This window comes from Monodon monoceros, unplaced genomic scaffold (assembly GCF_005190385.1).
Source record: "Monodon monoceros isolate NGI ecotype Baffin Bay Population unplaced genomic scaffold, NGI_Narwhal_1 Super_Scaffold_18, whole genome shotgun sequence".
NCBI lineage: Eukaryota > Metazoa > Chordata > Mammalia > Artiodactyla > Monodontidae > Monodon > Monodon monoceros.
The window spans coordinates 25,016,399-25,031,023 of NW_021703774.1; the positions used below are offsets into that span (position 1 = coordinate 25,016,399).

The following is a 14,625-nucleotide window of genomic DNA, read 5'->3' on the forward strand; positions in this document are numbered from 1 at the left end:
AACAATTAAATCATGGTATTTTAGGTACTACTATCTTTAATACCACGGTGCCTTTCTTTCTCCTCTCCACAACACGGAGTGAGAAGAAGACACATTTTAGAGGTTTGTGAGTCTCTTTAAACCAAGAAAGAAATGTGGTGGGTATTTTCTACAATCTGTGTCAAAGCCCTAGACCCCTATTCCTTTTACTTATTGGTGTTTACTTTGTAATAGCTACTATTATCAGATGTCACCACCTTTAACTTTTGAAAGTCAAAGGGGTCTGTGTAGGTATTAGGTTTATGCCAGTTTTCCTCAATCTAAGGAACCAGATTTTTAGGGTTTATAATTAAGTTGATATTCTCCCAGCGTGTCACATAAGGAATAAGAAGTTTGAGTTACACTCGTGACTCCAGATTCCAGGTGCCTCCTCTGGCATCTGCTCGTCAGTGAGCCTTCACTGACCTGCCCCAGCTGAGCTAGTGGCCCCTCTGCTGGGCACTAGTACAGTTCGAATGTTGTTAACTGACTAATACAGCTGTCTCCCCTGCTGGTCTCAGAGTCCTTGAGGGCGGGGTTCTGACCTTGTATCTTCTTATAGTTCCAGAACCTAGTCTGTGTAAGTCACTGTGACCTCCTACAACTATGACTTTGTTGTAGGAAGGAATGGAGATGGGGAGAGAGAGAAAAGTGAGAAGGAGAGGAGGGTGTTAAGAGAACTTTTTTTTTGGCTGTATGGTGATGATTGCCTTGGTTTATTTATACATTTTTTTATAATTTTATATTTTACATTTTAAAAATAAATTTATTTATTTATTTATTTTTGGCTGCCTTGGGTCTTCGTTGCGGTGCGTGGGCTTCTCATTGTGGTGGCTTCTCTTGTTGCCGAGCACGGGCTTTAGGCACGTGGGCTTCAGTAGTTGTGGCTCGCGGGCTCTAGAGCGCAGGCTCAGTAGTTGTGGTGCACGGGCTTAGTTGCTCCGCGGCGTGTGGGATCTTCCCGGACCAGGGCTCAAACCCATGTCACCTGCAATGGCAGGTAGATTCTTAACCACTGCACCACCTGGGAAGTTCTGCCTTGGTTTATTAACAATTCTATATAGAAGTCACAGAGGCTAACAAAGTCACTAATATTAAACAGACATGTCTGAGCCAGGAGGAAAAAAAGATAATGTAGAAGTTCTACTCTCTTGGAAGTGAAGTATACAGAAATAGCTGTACTATCCTGTACCAAGTGTGGGAGTGAGTATGTGGACAGCATGCAGGAACAAAGGCCGAGGGGTCTCCCTCCCCAGCCGGGTGAGACTGGAGGCCTCCCAGGAGAGAAGACTTTTCAGAAGAGGCCGGGAAGAGACTGGAAGATTTGATCAGGACCAGATCCAAGCCCAGCAGTCAGCCTCTCTCCCTCGCCCGGGGCTTGTCTATCTTTTTAAAGCTCATGCTTCTATATTGCTTTCCTACTAAGGAGTCCCACTAACTAGCCAAGAAGAGTCTATCAGACTTTACTTTCAGCAATACACGTTATAGAAGAAAAGATGTATTTAATCTGCCTTTCAAATCCCCTCCTCTTCACATTCTGATGAACTCTGAATGGGACAAGGGGTCTTCCCTTACGCATCTCTGTAGGGCACTACTGAAGTGGTGCAGGGTGCGTGCCGGTGTTTTATCATCACCAACTCAGGCGCCTGGTCAGGAGAGAGGCTGGGAAGAGTACCATTTATGTATTCATTATGCTGTTTAATTTAATATGGTACCAGAAGAAAGGACAAATAATCACATCGTGTCCTTGCATTGAAGTCTCACCCATCTGTTGTGTATCTGTCTGTCTGTAAGAGTGGCTGGTGGAAGCGGGGAAGGGCTGATTACCTCTTAGAGAAAGGGTTGGGGTGCGGGTGGGAATGAATCCATGGTTTATTTTCTCTTTTACTTGCTTCTATATTTCTGAAAATAAAGGAGCACACCTTGAGAGATCACAAGAGGGACTGTCTAACCTCAGAGTTTAATTTCTTGCATCCTCTGGACTACGTAACTAGAGTTGTGTCTCTCTAGTCTGGTGTCCTTTCTTTCCTGGCTTCCGCTCACATGGGTCATTGGGCAGTGTCCAGGGATTGGGTAGGCTTGGGAAGCCACAGAAGGATTGACCCACTGAGATGCTCCCTCATCTGTGGCCACTGCTTGCCAGAAACAGCTCCAGGCACTAGTCCCGAAAACACCCTGGTGCAGGCCCGTGCAGCTTGCAGATGAGTCATGCACACTTCACGTGCTCTAATGTGAAATATATGCTTCTGGGGTTTCAGTCCCTGAGATGTCAAGTATGATCAGTATGACAAACCCTCGCCTGCCAAATTTTCTCCTGGAAAGAATATTCACCTTAATTTCTACATAGTGAGCATAACCTCAGCTCACACTTGAATTTATCTTTCGTTTGGGGGTTACATTAAGCAGTGGGTTAGTGTTCAGTATTATCTTTCACGTGGAATATTTTTCTGCAGTTTTCTTTTCTCCGTTAACTTGATGGAAAATCAATTAACTTGATTTGAGGCACACTCTGCTATATTCAGTTCAGCCTCAGTCAGGTGATACCACCTAGCATATTTCATTTAGGAATTTAGTACTGAAACTCAGAAAAATTACAGTGAGGAATACTGGCACTGCCCACGGGTAGATTTTTGCTCCAATTACATGGAAAGAGAATGGTGAAACTAGATTATCATGTAAGAGAACATTTTTAGAAATTCGAGTTGAACAAAAGAATCTTTAAGTGTGCTCCGTGGAAAAAAGTTGAATTCATTGTGATTATAAACTTTTTGGATAAGAGCATGACTAAATGAAATTTTTAACAGAAAAGACTCTTATGTCAGAGCTATGGAAACCTACAACAATATTCTATAATAATTTAAATTTTATAATTTAAGAATATCATAGTAGTTCTGAGCCTCAGGATGTGGGAGGGAAGTTAAACAATGGACATCATGTTCCAGGGCTTTATATTTTTATACATACTTGACAGACATCTATAGTAAGTGCTTTTTTCATCAGATGACTTATAAGGAGGTGAAATGCTAGGTAATATCCTCAGGGAAAGAACAATGGGCAAATTTGTGAATATCATTCCTGTTTTGCTTTGGATTATCAAGGACAACTGTTGAAGACATAATAAGTTCTGCTGTGAGTAAAGCCCTTAGAAAAATGAAAATATGGGTGGATTTTAGAAAGCAAACATTTTATCTAAAGGGGCTTCATTCTGTGAATCCTCATTTGCTAACATTTGGTAGTTTGACCTTGGAAAACATGTAAAATAGGAAGCACAATTATATGATTGCTGTTCCCTCAGTTATGACATTGGCCTTGATGTTGATTTTAGCCTTGGCAAGTCAATGCTGAGTATTCTATATGTCGAGTGTACACTATTTGTGACCACAGCTTGAAACGTGACAGACACTTTTAAAGTTGTGGAAACAGTACTTGAATGTACCAGGGTCTAGAAGGACACATGTCCAAGTATATTGTGATATGGGATGTGATAAAGTAGTTTACCTAAGTAAGATTATTTTATTTATTACCTAGCTTGTACAGTAAAATACATTTGCAAAATCAATAATATTCATATAACATAAGGACGAAATTTTAATTTGTCCATTTAACAAGTGATATACATAGTTTAATTTGCTTTAAATTAGTTTTGGACCCCCCCCCCCCAAAAAATAGCATTATTTATCAACACACAGATTTATTTATTTATTTATTTAGCGGTACGCGGGCCTCTCACTGTTGTGGCCTCTCCCGTTGCGGAGCACAGGCTCTGGACGCGCAGGCTCAGCGGCCATGGCTCACGGGCCCAGCCGCTCCGCGGCATGTGGGATCTTCCCGGACCGGGGCACGAACCCGTGTCCCCTGCATCGGCAGGCGGACTCCCCACCACTGCGCCACCAGGGAAGCCCAACACATAGATTTTTAAATGAATGTTTTTGGTTTGGCCTTAGACAGCATCATGGTTTCATGACCTGATGTTTACCATTACTATCATTTACTTTTTAAAATCCAGTCAGATTAGATTTTATAATTTTCATGTTCTAAGTGACAAGGTAAGAGAGAAGGTTTGGGGTAACTGGGTGCAAGCACATTTCAAATAACACACTGCAGGGACTTCCCTGCTGGTGCAATGGTTAAGAAACTGCCTGCCAATGCAGGGGACACGGGTCCGAGCCCTGGTCCAGGAAGATCCCACATGCTGCAGAGCAACTAAGCCCGTGCACCACAACTACTGAGCCTGTGCTCTAGAGCCCACGAACCACAACTACTGAAGCCACACTCCACAACAAGAGAAGCCACCTCAAGAGAAGCCGGTGCACCGCAGTGAAGAGTAGCCCTCGCTCGCTGCAACTAGAGAAAGCCTGCACGCAGCAATGAAAACCCAACGCAGCCAAAAATAAATAAAATAAGGAAGAGAAGTAAATCTAACACATGGCACATATTCTTCAAAATTTCTCTTTCTCTTTCCTGCTCCATTCCTATTATTTACTTATTTATGGCTGCGTTGGGTCTTCATTGCTGCACGCAGGCTTCCTCTAGTTGCGGTGAGCAGGGGCTACTCTTCGTTGTGGTGCACGGGCTTCTCTAGTTGCAGAGCATGGGCTCTAGGGCACATGGGCTTCAGTAGTTGTGGCTCGTGGGCTCTGGAGCGCAGGCTCAGTAGTTGTGGCTCACGGGCTTAGTTGCTCCACGGCATGTGGGATCTTCCTGGACGAGGGCTCCAACCCGTGTCCCCTGCATTGGCAGGCGGATTCTTAACCACTGCGCCACCAGGGAAGTCCCAAGGATCCTACATTTTATTTTGAAAATTTTTGTTCTCTTGCCTATGAAGTTTCTTAGGTGACTGGTAATCCTGTCTCCCCCTTGTTTTTACAGGTGATCTGCAACTCTTTCACCATCTGTAATGCAGAGATGCAGGAAGTTGGTGTTGGCCTGTATCCTAGGTATGGTGGATGGCATTTCATTTACCGGAAGAAGCAACTTTAATTCCCACCCACCTCCCCAGCCTTTTAAAAGTAGTTAGAAAGGCTGTTACACGCAGCTGCTTCAAGAGCCACTCTTGAAACTTAATGATAAGTTACAAGAAAATGGAAAATGTGAAGTTTAAAAAAAAAAAAAGTTTTATATCCCCACATTATATGCTATGGTGTTAATAAAGAGGCATACCACAGACCTAAATTCTTGTTCTCAGGAACTTTGGGGTAAAAAGTTGGGGATTGTGGGTGCAAATAAACCATCAGGCTGAGATTTTGTTATTCCCCCACCCTTCTGGGCTGGTGCACATGATCGTTTCACCAGACTTGCCGTACTGCACCAGTTGGGTTCATTTGGTCTTTCGGCTTAGCATACTCTGAGCCCCGTTGCTCCAGGGGGCGAGAACACTTTCAGGCTCTGGCCTTCTGAAGCGTTCTCTCCAGCTATCTCTGAGGTGATCTGAATCACTGAGCTACTAGACTGTCCTTCCACAAGCACTCCAGGGTCACTCCTAGTTTCATTTTGTTTTCATGCTGTTAGGGTCCTAATACAAATAGAGTCTTTCTTATAATTAACTGTGAATCTGAGAATTCAGCTTCTTATTTCTCACGTGTTACCAAGTACATGGCTATGGTATGGGTCCACAAAAAGCAGTAACATAGACTAGTTGAGAGCATGGGCTCTGAGTTCAGACCACCTGGTTCAAATTCAGTCGCCATTTACTAGTTGTGTGTCCTTGGGGAAGTCATTTAACTTCCATGTGTCAGTTTCCTCATCAGTAAATGACCCTCAGAATATTATGGTGATGGTTAAATTTGATAAACATGCTCAAGTGCTAATAAGCAAGTGGTTTCTACATAGTGATGCTTACTTACAGTTATTTCTAACTGTAAATGTGGTGGCAGCTTAAATCCATTCCCTCCCCAGATGGAAAAAAAAATGTGCCTCCAAGGTAAAAAAATGACTTGGCCATGGCCCAGAATGCATGAGGGTCTCGTTAGCGAGATAAACCTAGCATTCTGTTGCAGAGGAAGTACTCCTAATTATTCTTCAGTGTAGTTGTGCATGTTCTCGTGAAGGTGGCAGTTCCTCCAAAGGAGCTTGACAAATGCGGTCCTGTGTGGGAAGCTCAGTGGTGTCTTGGCTGAGGTTTTAACTGCCGTATCCCATTATCTCAGAAATTATTCCTTTGCAGGTCAGTTTTTTTTCCCATCTTCATGTTGGGTTGCCTTACTGTCTGGTATAATGAGACAACTACCTCCCCTCACCCATCCCCCAGAAGGACTCAGAATGTTTTTATTAACAAACTTCCCTAATGAGCTCCGTCTTGGGGAGCGTTTCACTTCACAGGAAGTGGGCTAGAGGCCCCAGAGCACTCAATCCCTGGTACACTGTCAACCTTACCTGTCCCCCAGCCCCTAAGCTAAAGTGTCTTTTGCCCACAATAGTCGTTATGTTTAGATATTTGATTCTATCTACTGGGCCACGATGGCCTCTCCTTTTTTTTCTTTCCTGCAGTATGTCTTTGCTCAATCACAGCTGTGACCCCAACTGTTCAATTGTGTTCAACGGACCCCACCTCTTGCTGCGTGCAGTCCGAGACATTGAGGCCGGAGAGGAGGTAAGGAACCCGTGTTTCCCACTGGCTGGCCTCCTTTTCCATCAAAGACCCTCTCAGCAAGGCCCTGCCCTAAAGCCAGTTGTGCCTGAGGGGCAGCTTTTCATTGTCCTTCTGCCAAGGAGAAGATGTATGACACCTCTACCCAGTGACTCATTTATCCATCACCTCTCCTAGATTATAGATGAGCTGACGTTTTTTTTTTAATCACCATTTTTCTGGATGATGACAGTTCCTTTTGTATGTGTGTGTGGGAGAGGTGTGTGTGTGACAGAGTGTGTGTTTTGTGCGTATGACAGTTCAGCGGCCCCTCGCATCTCTGCAAGTGGTCATCTTTCCATAGGCAGGGAGGGCAGCCCAGCTTGTGAATGAGATCCCAAGGGCTTACTGATTCCCAAGGTCCCTAATTGCATTTCAGAGGTGACTCGTTTTTACCTTTGTGTTAAGAAAGCAAACGAGTTTTACTCTTTCAGGTTGTCGTTGGACCTTTACAAACCTATCAACGTCAGCATCTCTGGGTAACTGTCCACGCAAAGATGTGAAGGGAGTAGGGGACAGGAAGTGTGACCTCCAGCAATGAACTGGCCTTGACCCTTCCAGTTTTGCAGGCTGCCCAGCCAACCTCTTTTGATGAGAGGAGCCTTCTCAGAAGTCCGAGGTCTCGCAAGGCAGCTGCAGGTGGGCTGCTCCAGGGCTGCTGAACCCGATCCTGACAGGGTTTACACAATTACTACCCAGAATTCTGGGTTATAGATATTTACGCTTTTTAGAACCCAGTTTCCTTCTACCTTCCAATTTGCTAAAGTGGATATTTATTGCAAGGAAAACAGACCATCATAAGCTTTTATTGCACTTATGCAGCACTCAGCCAATAAAACCTAAACTCAGAGGTACCATATTTTATGTAGACAGGGATTTGGCTTTGATAAGACTCGGTCCAAACTGATTTTCAACTGAATAAGCTGTCTCTTATACAGCCACTTACTGAATTTCCAATTTTTAGGATCAGTGTAGTTGGTACACTGGGATACCTGTCAACAGTATATAGAATTTAGATTTTTTTCCTTGGGTCCTATGTGACTTCAAGGCAGGTAAGAAGGGGGGACCACTATCCAATTTCAACATTAGTTTGGGAGCTGAGGGATGGCTGCCTTTTGATAATGATGGTGGTGGTGGTGTTCTACTAAATTTAAAAAGAAAAGGTAACTTGACAAGCAAACAGAAAAAACTATTGGAAACAGTTGGACTTTTCAGAAACAACAAAGATACCTCTTTATATCTTTTTTCCTAGGCTTGGCTGCCAGTTCTTCTCCTGGGTTGTTTTTCATTTAGTTGAAAAAACACTGTCTTTTGGTGCTTATTTCATGTCCTTCTCTTTCCATCTCTGGAGCAACAAGCAAATCCTTCCTCTTGCCTGACACACAATGTTGTGCTCAGCACCAGGCCCTGCAGACTCAGATATCTTTCCCTATGGTCCTTATCAAAGCGGCTTCTCAGCAAAGAGAGGATTCTCCCCATAAGTCCTTTTTATACCAGCTTGTTCAGAAAATAAATTTCTTTCCCTACCATTATACATGTCTTGGTGCATGACGTTTTCTCTGCTCGGTTGCTCCCCTTCTGTCTGCCCACCATTTCTACCTGTCTTTACATTATCCACCCCTCAAGGCCCTCTCAAACATCATGTCTTCTATAAAGCGTTTCCTGATTTCTCAAATTAAAAGATCTTTTCTTCTGAGCTCTCTCTTACAGCGGTTATTAATATTTCTTTGGCACTTATTCCGGCTCTTTTGGTCACTTCTCCACTCAGCTGTGAGCTTCATGAAGACAGGCAGTCGTGTCTTACTGTGTCTCCTTTAGCATCTAGCACTTTGCCTTACAGCCCAGGAGGCATTCAGTAACACTTCGTTGGGTTGACTTTCTGTTAAATCGAGCATACGTGGTGTAAAGACCAGCAGTGTTTCTCACTGAGGGCGCTGTTGGCATCCCAGATGGGACAGCTGTTCGCTGTGTACGACTGTTGCATCAGTGAGGAACTCCCGTGTCTAGTCCCTGCTCACTTCATGCTTGTAGCCACCCCAGTACTGAAAATACATCCTGCACACTTAAAACCGGCCTCCTGTGGTAGAGGTAGTGGAGAGGGAGAAAGGACATTTTGAGGTTAATTAAGAGGGACAATTCCTTTTTACTGTGCAAATATTGGCTTTTGTGAAATTGGATAAAGAAGGAAATGTAGAAATTTTATATTATAGCATCAATTTTGCATTCTGGCTTTATTGCTCATTAGGGCGCCCCCAGTTTTAAAATGTGCTATTTGGGATGGAAGTACCAGAATGTAGGCTGCACGAGAGAAGACTGGATAGCGCCTGTAATATAGAAACTCCTCAGTGTGTATTTGTTGAGTGAATGAATGAGGTTTGCTGGACACAAAACCAGAGGTGGAATAGAACCTTAGACCCATTTTGAAGCTACCACCAATCCTCAGGTGTGTCCCATGGGCCCCGGAAAGAAAGTAACACGAAAGCCAACGCATTGCCAGTTTGAGGTGAGAACATTTCAAACCTCAGACAAGGAGACCTGGAAAATTACACAGGGTTCCACCATAACAGAAATTTCTTACCTTTGTTTCTCTCCACATAAAGTCATCCTTTGGACTTTTTGGACCACTTCCCTTCATACCAGCACCACTTATAACACTTCGCTGTTTAAGGATTTTCACTGTGATGTTGAGTTCTGGGACTGTTTTGTGTCTAGCAGGGGGTGAGGGCTGTTTTTTGTTCTGTTTGTTTGTTTGTTTGTGGGGGGTTTTGTCTCTCATTCAGTACCTCCTACCAAGAGATGTGTGTATTATAGTTTAAGTCGTGGCTCACATGCTAGGTTGCCGATGGCTGTCTCTTCTGGGTTTTGTTAAGCTACGAAACACATGTTATCACCTGACGGTCTTCAAGAATGTGGATCATGGAAGAAAGCTGGACAGTCCAGGCTTCCTCGTTTTTCCTGGTTAGAAGAGATTGTAGCTGTTACAAATAATGCCATTGGATGCCGGTGTTTTCTGGAGCCATAGCAATTGAGAGAAATGTGATTTGCACAGATTGAGCATATCAGTATCCCCAAGTATCAGTTTTCATCTAAAATGTTTTGGGATCATAACGGTCTTTGTCTTCTCCCAGCCATCTCTATTTGCTAAGTCATTTAACAAATTCACTGCATGCTTACTGGTATCATGTACTGGGGTGGGCATTGGGAATACAAAGATGAGTAAGACCTTACCTTACCTTCAGGAATTCAAGGTGTAATTGAGGAAACTGACACAGAACAGAACACAATAATAGACTATGAAAACTAAAATAGTGTAAATGGGCACAGGGCTTTCTAGAAGTTCAGAGCAGGGACACTCGAGTGGTGGTAAGGATCAGGGGTGGTGGGAGAGGATAAGGAAGGCTTCCAGAGAAGTGACTTCTAGACTTTTAAAGGATCCAGCGAGTTAAAGTTGGCTAAGACAGGGCAGGCATTCTAGACAAAGACACAGGGGCGGGGCTTCCCTGGTGGCGCAGTGGTTGAGAGTCCACCTGCCGATGCAGGGGACACGGGTTCGTGCCCCGGTCCGGGAGGATCCCACATGCCGCGGAGCGGCTGGGCCCGTGAGCCATGGCCGCTGAGCCTGCGCGTCCGGAGCCTGTGCTCCGCAGCGGGAGAGGCCACAGCAGTGAGAGGCCCGCGTACCGCAAAAAAAAAAAAAGACACAGGGGCCAGGGACAGAATGGTGAATTCAAGGAACAGGAAGCTGTTCACATCAATAGACTGACAAATTCAGTTGTGACCAGTGGATGAGGGAATATGCAGGGACCAGACCAAGCAACCCATGGGGGCCTTATTGAGGATCTCAGTTCACCTGAAGGGTCTGTAACAGTGCCTGGTATATAGGATGCACTCATTAAATATTTGTTAGAAGGGAGGGGGACAGGAAATGGGGCATCACTGAAGAGTTTAAGCAAAGGAACGGCACGATGAGTTTTTCCGTGTGTAGGCAAGATTGGGAGAATGATGTGTAATCCAGGCAAGAGGTGACAGTGGCAGCCTGAGGACGGGAGATTCAGGTAGTGGCTTGTGATGGGGGATCTGAAGAATATATCTATAAGCTAGAATTAGCAGAATTTGAAAATTGACTGGCTCTGAGGGTGTGACAAAGAGAAGAGACATGAATAACACTCAGGTTTGACTTTAAAGACAGGGAGGATTTTTCAAAGTCTATTTTCAATTGAGAGCCAGTATTAGAAAAATTTATAATTGTGACAATGTAATTCGAGAAACGAAGACCAAGTCTAATTTTAATTTGATGTTATTATCCACTCCAAAGTACATAATGAGAAGATGGGCTTCAGGGAAAAGGGGTTCACTTTGCCTTGAAATTTTCAAGTAAGCAACAAATTCAATATCCAGCAAATACCTTTCATGATATTACTCTAATGTTGGAATTGATTTACTGCATTTTCCATAAGAGCTGCACTAAAACGGCAAAGCCACGGTCAGTAGCATTAATATTTTAATGCAGTTTTGTTCTTTGCCATTAAAACATCCACTGATCAATGGCAAAGTTTCATATATATGTTCCCACTAAATGAGCCCTACATTTAGTGAGCAGATTCTCCATTAAAACTAGTGAGTCAACGAGTCTTTAATAAAGGTTTTTATCTTTGGTTGATAAAATGGTTTAGCTGTCATTACTAGTTAGTAATCCGGCTTTTTTTTTTCCCCAAAAAATATGAATAAAAATGTTTTTGCCGTTGGGAACTTCAGCTTTGATACAGTGTATTTTTGCAGACTTTGATGGCGTGGAAGAGGCATGGGAGGAACTGGACATGCTTCATTGGAGGAGGCGTATTTGAGCCAAGCCTGAAGGAGGAGAGAATTCTGAATAAGCTGAGAGTGGAGGAAAGGGCGTTGGCTGGTAAAGGCCAACACCATACACGTTGCATGGCGTGCATCGTTTCAGCGTGTAGCGTTGTACATAATGGTGACAGACGGTAGGGTGTAGGGAGAGATGCGGAGTCTAGAAAGGCAGACAAAATCTTCTGGGGAAGACTTGTGTATCCTTATCCTATAGGCAGGGAGAAACCATCAGAACTCTTTGCATAGAGAAATGACATGATCAAATATGAGCTTTAGGAAGATCTCTCTTAAAGCAGCCTAGAAGATGCAATGTAGACTGACGGCAGCAGGGGGGCCAGTTAGAAAGCCATTGCACAGTCCAGGTCATGGTTCCAGGCAGTTACAGAACACTGAGGGAGCCGTACGAGTCTCTTTTTGGGGTTAAATGAAATAACTAGTCTCCTGTTGCCCATTCACTGCCTGGCATGATCACTCATGAGTTTTGGCCCTTGTAATAAACTCTTAGGTTTGTCAAGCATATTTCTCTGGTGTGACAGGCCCTGGATTTGTTGGCTCCACACTGGGCCCATTGTAATCACCCGGTAAGTACTACCAATTAATCTGACCCGATAGCTGGGGCTGATGACTGAGAGCCATTGGGCTGGATTGAGAATTAGGGTCCTAGAGTTAACCCAAAAGGGAACCCAGAGATCAGTGCATTTTACCATCTCACCTCGTGTAAGGAAACTGGGCCCCTGAGAGCCTGATAATTCAAGATGAATGTGTATGTTGCCCCAAACTTCCTAACAGGCTGTTTCAAAAAGGGCGCTTAGAAATCGTTTATTTGGAACTTAAGAGGAACTTGCCTGATACGGTGGCCCTTTGTACCTCAGAGGCAGCTCGGGCTTCAGAGCATGAGGCAAAAGAAAGATTTAGGGAATTAAAAAGTGGCTGTGGTCTCAGTGGCAGGAACCCAGTTGTTACAGACTATTGCTTAGCGTGGGCTTGAGACAAAAAAAACAAATAAACGTATCGTAAAAATAAATAAATAAAAGCCTCACAAGTAAGGGAACTGTCTCCTAAGTTCCAAGATTCCAAATCTGGTTGACCCTAAATTCCATGAAGCAGCTCTAGAATTGATTAGGATTTAAGAGCAATCTGGCTACATAATCTGCCACCCATTTGATTGCCAGGATAAATTTGGCTTCTCTGATTGCCAGTGGTTACAAAATTTATTACCAAAACTTAGTAATATCAAACATATAACAGCTCTTGATATTTTACTGTTTGGTGAATAAAAGATAAGGTGCAAAAGCATATAGAGTTAATGAGCCCAATTCTTTAAAATAAATATATGATACACGTGTGCTCACCACATAACAATGACTGGAAGGTAATGCATTAACAATTTTACATGTGATTATTTGGGTGGAGAGACCATAAGTTGTATTTTCTCTCTTACTTACACTTTTTGGTGTGCAATAAAAACGTGTTTTACTTTAATGATTCACAATAATAGCCATTGGTTAAAGAAAATGATCACAGCAGCCGTGTGACCCCTCCCTCTCTGGCCTCCGCAGCTCACCATCTGCTACCTGGATATGCTGATGACCAGCGAGGAGCGCCGGAAGCAGCTGAGGGACCAATACTGCTTTGACTGTGACTGTTTGCGATGTCAAACCCAGGACAAGGTATGTTGTATGGAACCAGCTTGGAACACCTCCTGGGCAATGTCTGCGTGGTTTTCCAGAGAACTCTGCTTTTATTTCATTAATCCAGAAGTAAATGACCCTCAGTGTATAGCAGGAAACAAAGGTAAATAAAATAATACGTTGTGCTGCATATGTTTTATTTCCTGGAACTCTTATCACCCACCAGGCAGTAAGAGGTTTAATCTCAGGTAAGGATCCACGGAGTTTAGAGTCTAGAGGGAATGTGGGTGTAAAACATGTAATTAAAAGGACAGTGAATGGGCTTCCCTGGTGGTGCAGTGGTTGATAGTCCGCCTGCCGATGCAGGGGACGCAGGTTCGTATCCCGGTCCGGGAAGATCCCACGTGCCGCGGAGCGTCTGGGCCCGTGAGCCATGGCCGCTGGGCCTGCGCGTCCGGAGCCTGTGCTCCGCAGCGGGAGAGGCCACAGCGGTGAGAGGCCCATGTATCGGAAAAAAAAAAAAAAAAAAGTATTAAAGCTATACATGTATACACTTTGAGAAGTCAAAGTACTAGACCCAAGTTGAAAACTTTGGTACATTCTCTCCTGCTGCTGCCTGAGTCCTGCCCCCCAGAGGGTGCCCCCTTTCAGCTTCTGGTATTTATTCCATGTTTCTAAAACTAAAGTTCCCTTAAGTCACATCCTAGGGATTTTTTTTTGCTATTGGGTTGGTTTAATGACTATTTTTTATTTCCAGGATTTCAAATTTGCTTTTTTTCCCGCATATCTTCCAGTTTAGGTTTTATTTCTACCTGTTTCTGTTTCATAATTTCTTATTCACTTCCAATGCACACTCCTCTGTTATTTATCTATTTGAACATCCTAATCATACCTCCGGTCTTGGTCAGTCAGTGCTTTAGTTTATTTTACTGGAGTGAAATTGTGTTCTGATTGTTGATTTTTGATTTTTGTCGGTTATCTTCCTTAGCCTTGCATTTCACTATGTGTTCTGGAATTTTGTATGGCAGGCCCATTTTTAGTGGAAAGTTTTTTTTTTATTTTGTTCCTTTTTCTCCTCTCTGTGCATCTGCTCTGTCTGGTAGCTTTGCACTTGCCTCCCTCAGGCTCCTCAGGCCCCAGTTCAGAATCCAGACTTAATGGCATTTGTAGGTGTTGCACCACAGCGATGTTGAGGCTGTTGCAGACCTGGTTACTTAGGCAACGGGCATCTGACTCCTTACCTGGAGAGAATCTATCTGTGCCTTCTAGCCTTTCCAGGTCCAATAGTTTCTATAAATGTTTATCCCAAGGAAACGCGTCATCAACCTATATTGTCAGCCTCTTTTAGTAACCAGGGGAGCCTCACCTCATCCCCTGCCTTTAAGCTTTAAAGCGGACTCTACTCACCTTTCTTCTGTGAAACATTTTTATCTCTTTTAAGCATTGGAACTGAACTCATGCCTGTGACTGCCAGCTTCTAGACCTGAGGCCCTGGCTTCGGCT

General features: G+C 43.8%; 1 protein-coding gene across 3 annotated transcripts in view; it reads left to right on the forward strand.

Annotated features, from left to right (window-relative positions):
* The window catches only part of SMYD3 (SET and MYND domain containing 3), a 703,830-nt gene that overhangs the window by 551,341 nt on the left and 137,864 nt on the right, over positions 1-14,625 (forward strand). For all 3 annotated transcript variants that reach the window (XM_029229197.1, XM_029229196.1, XM_029229198.1), the window contains 3 exons: positions 4,888-4,955; positions 6,505-6,607; positions 13,051-13,161. In XM_029229197.1, coding sequence (XP_029085030.1) covers positions 4,888-4,955; positions 6,505-6,607; positions 13,051-13,161 — 282 coding nt within the window. The remainder of the gene's footprint in view (positions 1-4,887; positions 4,956-6,504; positions 6,608-13,050; positions 13,162-14,625) is intronic.